This window comes from Lycium ferocissimum, chromosome 4 (assembly GCF_029784015.1).
Source record: "Lycium ferocissimum isolate CSIRO_LF1 chromosome 4, AGI_CSIRO_Lferr_CH_V1, whole genome shotgun sequence".
NCBI classification, from domain to species: domain Eukaryota; kingdom Viridiplantae; phylum Streptophyta; class Magnoliopsida; order Solanales; family Solanaceae; genus Lycium; species Lycium ferocissimum.
The window spans coordinates 62,810,138-62,815,149 of NC_081345.1; the positions used below are offsets into that span (position 1 = coordinate 62,810,138).

General features: G+C 35.1%; 1 protein-coding gene across 4 annotated transcripts; it reads left to right on the forward strand.

Annotated features, from left to right (window-relative positions):
* Nucleotides 1-200: 200 nt before the first annotated feature.
* On the forward strand, nucleotides 201-4,519 carry LOC132054916 (DNA mismatch repair protein MSH5-like). 4 transcript variants are annotated; one of them, XM_059446862.1, is made up of 7 exons: nucleotides 201-268; nucleotides 396-454; nucleotides 1,668-1,699; nucleotides 2,072-2,166; nucleotides 2,381-2,395; nucleotides 2,472-2,544; nucleotides 3,066-4,519. In XM_059446862.1, exons 1-7 carry the CDS (start codon nucleotides 241-243, stop codon nucleotides 3,223-3,225), a joined length of 462 nt encoding a protein of 153 aa, XP_059302845.1. In that variant the 5' UTR covers nucleotides 201-240; the 3' UTR covers nucleotides 3,226-4,519. The 4 variants fall into 4 exon arrangements, with proteins under 4 accessions (XP_059302845.1, XP_059302844.1, XP_059302846.1 ...); XM_059446861.1 differs by having other exon boundaries at nucleotides 2,315-2,395; nucleotides 3,066-4,482; XM_059446863.1 differs by having other exon boundaries at nucleotides 2,315-2,395; nucleotides 3,019-3,153.
* The last annotated feature ends 493 nt before the right edge of the window (nucleotides 4,520-5,012 follow it).

The window sequence follows — 5,012 nt, forward strand, 5'->3', positions numbered from 1 at the left end:
AACTTTCACCTTGTTGGTGAGGGTTCGAATCCCCACATTATAATCCTCTCCCTCATTTCCCCTTGGCCTGCCCCTTATATAATAAAAACAATTTAAAAAAAAATTAAAAAAATTTCAATTTCAAATCACTTATTCCAAATCATGGCTCCATATATAAACTCCTCCGGTTTAAGCATTCCCCGGATTTCCTCTTCCCTCACCACCATTTCACCTCCGCTTTAAATTTCGCTCTCCTGCTAAATGGAACCGTCATTTACACATGATCGAGGTACCAATTAATCATCTAACAATTACATTGTTCGATTGTCTAGTTACAGAATTTTTTTTTCTTATACGTAACTTGTTTTTTTTTTTTTTTTTTTTTTTGTGTTTGTGGAAAATGGGATGAAATATAGATGGTACGGAGCAATCGCAGATAAGATCATCGTCTATGCCTGAAGACGAAGAGTCCACCGTAAGTACAAGCTTACTTTGGAGTTCGTAACCTCTATTTCATTGTTTAGCAGAAAGCAGAATGTAAGAGAGACATAATTTAATACATTTTAAAGACAAATTTGTGATCCAAGTTTTAATTTGTGTTTCTGTGTCTGTTATTGTGGAGTTCATAACCTATTTCATTGTGTATCAGAAAGCAGAATGTAACGCATTTTGCTTTTAGTCGTCAGTTGATACATAATAATCTAATAGTACATTTTTAAGACAAATTTGTGATCCCAGTTTTTCAGCCCAACACAGAATATTACGCCACGTAGCCCAATATACAATATTATACCTGCAGGAAAGCATTATACATAATGTATCAACCTTGTATGAAAGTGTATAAAAGGTGTTTATACACAAATATGGGCTAAACCGGGTAACAAACTCAAAATACGTGCTACGTGGCATAAATATTTTCTCCCAGTTGACATAGAGCGTAATTTTCCCCTTATTTTTGTGCTTTTGTGTTTGCTTGCGTCGTTGTTGTTGTGGATGAGGTACTCAGAGAAGCCAATTAAAATTAGTCGTCAACCAGCTGATTAGTGTACTGCAATTAGATTGCATTATGTAAGTGAGCATCATCTGTTCAGCAGATACAGAGATCTACCTGAGGAAGCAAACATTGGATTGGTCATAATATCTAAATATCGATATTGTCTCTGGTTACTGAGAACTGGATAGATTTAAATAATTATATGTTGTTTGAAGCAACAAATGAGGCTTTATTATAAGCTTATGATAGATGTTAATTTAATTTCTGAGCAATTTCAGCCCTGTAAATTGTCCAATTTACGTTAAGCATTTGAAAATTCTGTTCTGGACATAGCACAATAAGTTTACTTCCATTGCCTATGTGATTGAGGACTGTGAAGTTTTGATTTTATATGATGTAATTTTTGCTTCCTACTCACTTTGGAAAGTTGAAACTCTTTGTCTTCTCTGTCTATTCAGTTTCAAGTCTTTGAATGTGTGGTAATGGATTTTTCGATGTTCCCAAGAATTATGCTTATTATGTTTTGGAGCAAAAATATCGGTGCTTGCTATATTCACATGCAAAACATGTGCTACTTCACTTTTTAAAGCTTTACTAAAGAAACTCCACTTCTCTTCTTACATTCAATCTAACTGATATAAAATGTCAAGTGACCTAACGTGTATACCTTTTTCCGTTGTGGTTTATACTGCAGGTCTATATGGCATGTCTTATGCATGGACACAGGTGAGCTTCTTGAGGTTATTGTTCTTGATTGGTGACGTTTACTAACTGTTAGAATGCTGCCAGTTGCTTTAGGACCTTCTTGAATGAATGGATTTAAGGGAGAGAGAAAATGATAATAATGATATATACCATCTTCATACGGTATATATATCAAAAAAAAGATTCAATATGATAATTTGAATTGTATCATTGATATTTGATTAAAAGAAGAGGGAAAAACAGTCAAAAAAAGGAAAGGGAAATCTTGTTCTTGAACTTGATTGTAGAAAAAAAAAAAAAAACTGCCTGAAGGATGGGAAAATAAAAAAGAGATGCCAGCTGTAGAGTGAATGCTGAATTAGTTCTTGACTAACAATTAAACTATTCTTTAAGGATTGGAGTTTCCTATTACGATGCCAGTACACGCCAACTCCATGTGCTGGAAATCTGGGAAGATGGAAGTCATGATTTTTCCTTGATTGATATGGGTATGAACTCTTTGTTTTACATTCTTGAGGAAACAGTAGTTTTAAAGCATCCAACTAAAATATTCAAGAGAAACTGCTCTATAGCAGGCTTGGCTTCTTGTTTTGTGCATTTTATATGATGTTCGCTGAAGGTGGGATTCCTTTTCAGTTAAATATCAGGCTAGGCCTGGAACAATCTATACCAGTACTAAAAGTGAGGAATCTTTCTTGGCAGCCTTACAGAGAAGTGGTACGTGCTCAGTTTATTATTGGCATGTTGATCTTTCTACTTGTGGAAACATTATCTACTCTCTGATGTGACACAGATGGTACAAGTGACGCTCCTTCTGTAAAGCTTGTGAAAAGTTCAGTTTTCAGCCATGAGCAAGCATGGCATAGGTATGAAACACTGATGGAAGAATATCACAGTGATTTTCATTATCTTTATTTCCAAGTCTTTTTGTTTGCTTATCCAGGATGAATTTAGTTCTGGCAAAGAAAATCCTTGGTGCATCAAAAGCAGTCGCTATCTGGTTAATCATATGAGATTAGGATGTCATTATATATGTTTATTCCTGGCTGACATAACTACTAGGTGAAAAACTATCTCAATGCTCCTTTCAGTTGCTCATGGACAGTAAAGTACCTTAGGAACATATGCAGTACTAGATGATTGCAGACTGTAGGATTTCTATATTTTTCTTAGGGGCGGTGCAGCCTTCGGATTGAGGTTTTTTCTCTTGCATATGACTTTCTATAGGTAGATTATTACCATGGTAGAGGAAAACAAGGCACACCATATTTATTTTTTCTAATTTGCTTCATCAACTTATAAGTTAACATTGTGATTTGATGGATTGACCTGTTTCTCAGTGGTTCTTTCTGAAGAGTTTTACTATGGAGCTGTTTTTGGATCACAGATTGATGTACCTTCAAGTCACAGGGATGGATGATGGTTTGAACATAAAAGAGAGAACTGCTTTTGTGAGTCAAATGTTTACTGCCTCAACTCAGTATGCAACTTTATATTATCTGAATACGTGTTTCTTCTTGTTGACACGAGGAGTGCTTTTACAGTAGGTGCTATTTTGTTGTTTCTGCCAAATAATGATGCCTTATGGCTGTCACCTTGGTTTGAGAACTTCCTGAGACAATAAAATCTCCTGTACAATCGTAGCAATTACAACTGAGAATAGTATTTAAGAGCATTTAAGAGCATATATGTGTGTGTGTATGTGTGTGTGTATATTTATATATATATATCTCCTAGTGAATGGTCATGGATGTGGCTTCTACAGTCTATCTTTTAGCAAAGTGGGGACAACACTTGATTGAGACTTTCTATACTTTCTATTGAAGTGGACTAGGGGAGTGCTAAGGTTCATAGTAACTCATTTTACTTATAAAAAGAGGTGCATAGTAACGCATCCACAATGCTATTTTCAGATCCATGTCCGACGAGCATTTCTGGAAGTACAGTATTAACTTTAATGATTAAGAGCAAGAAAGAATGAGAAATAACCTCTACCTTCTTTATTGTTGTTGACTTGGTGTACGATATTTGGAAACACTGTCTTGGTTGTCATTGCCCAAAATCTGCCCTTCTATAGGATACATGCCCCCGAAAGAGAAATAAAAGGAGAAGACAGCTCTCGAAGGAAACATGACTTGGATATAAGCAGGATGGTCATATGGGTTTCCAGAGCCATGATGTCATCATTTACCAATTACAGTTTTTTTTTTTTTTAACATAGTTAGAAAGTTCTTACCCGGAATAAAATAACGTTGAAGAAAACAAAGAATTATGCCTTGAAGGATGCTTACCGGAAAGCATCTTTATCTTCAGCATATGCTTGGGTGTCCTGCTTTCTGATAAGAGCTGTAGGAAATCATCTGTTCTTTGACAATACAATTGTATTGGTTGTCATTGACACATGGATTAAAATGATTTGGGTTCATTGAATGGTAAAAAAATTCAGTTGATTATTGGGATTGCTAGAATCATTTGTCAAGTGTTACATATTTCCATTTTTTCAAATTGTTGATTTACATTGGTATAAGAACCTTGGTACACAGATGCTCACAACTTCATCATCTGTGCTCATCAAGCTAATATTGCTGGATGTAGTTCCAATTCGTTTTCCCTGATCTGGTAGAACTTCAAAATATAATCTGGAGTTATTGGCTCCATGATGAGGGAATTATACCATTTGCAAATATTATGAGTTAAACTACGTTGTGGATGAGGTTTTATGAAGAACAGGTGACATACTCAATTTTTAGTCCAGAAGTCCATACACCAATCTTTACGGCTTACTTCTATCTCCGCCAACTTTGGATGATTAAATAACAGCTCCGGTACTTGCATGCACGTGCAGAGAGATTTTCTTTCTGATTGTTAATGCAATAAAATAATGTCTCAAAACATAATAGTTTATTTCTAGTATACTGTAGGAATATCGTTTATACAGATGTTGAATGCAGTTAGAAGTTTTACTAATCATTAACTAGGTCTAGAAGTAGTAAATTATATTGTGAACTGATAAATTTTGGAACAAGAATATCATGAACTGCAAAGTTAAATTGTAACTAACACTTGACTTCATTTGGATTTTAGCCTTGTGAGATAAATCTAAAACTCTATGGGGTTTATCTTGGCAAATTTCGATGCCTATGACAAGTAGACTTCACCAATAACCTTCATCTTACATTTATCGCTATAGAAACTTCTACTTTTCTACTCGAGCTCCATCATGGACTATTTACATTCCAAGACAACAAATAAAAGAGGGGTCCTACTGAAGCAGAACCAATGATGTCGAGCCAAGAGCATCATTTCCAATATTATCCCAATCATTGCTTTCAAG

Excerpts from the sequence above, each read along its gene's own strand:
- LOC132054916 (XM_059446861.1), top strand. The coding sequence starts at position 241 with ATGGAACCGTCATTTACACATGATCGAG. Across the intron at positions 269-395 it reads GTCATTTACACATGATCGAG|ATGGTACGGAGCAATCGCAG; the intron begins GTACCAATTAAT and ends GATGAAATATAG. Across the intron at positions 1,700-2,071 it reads TGTCTTATGCATGGACACAG|GATTGGAGTTTCCTATTACG; the intron begins GTGAGCTTCTTG and ends CTATTCTTTAAG.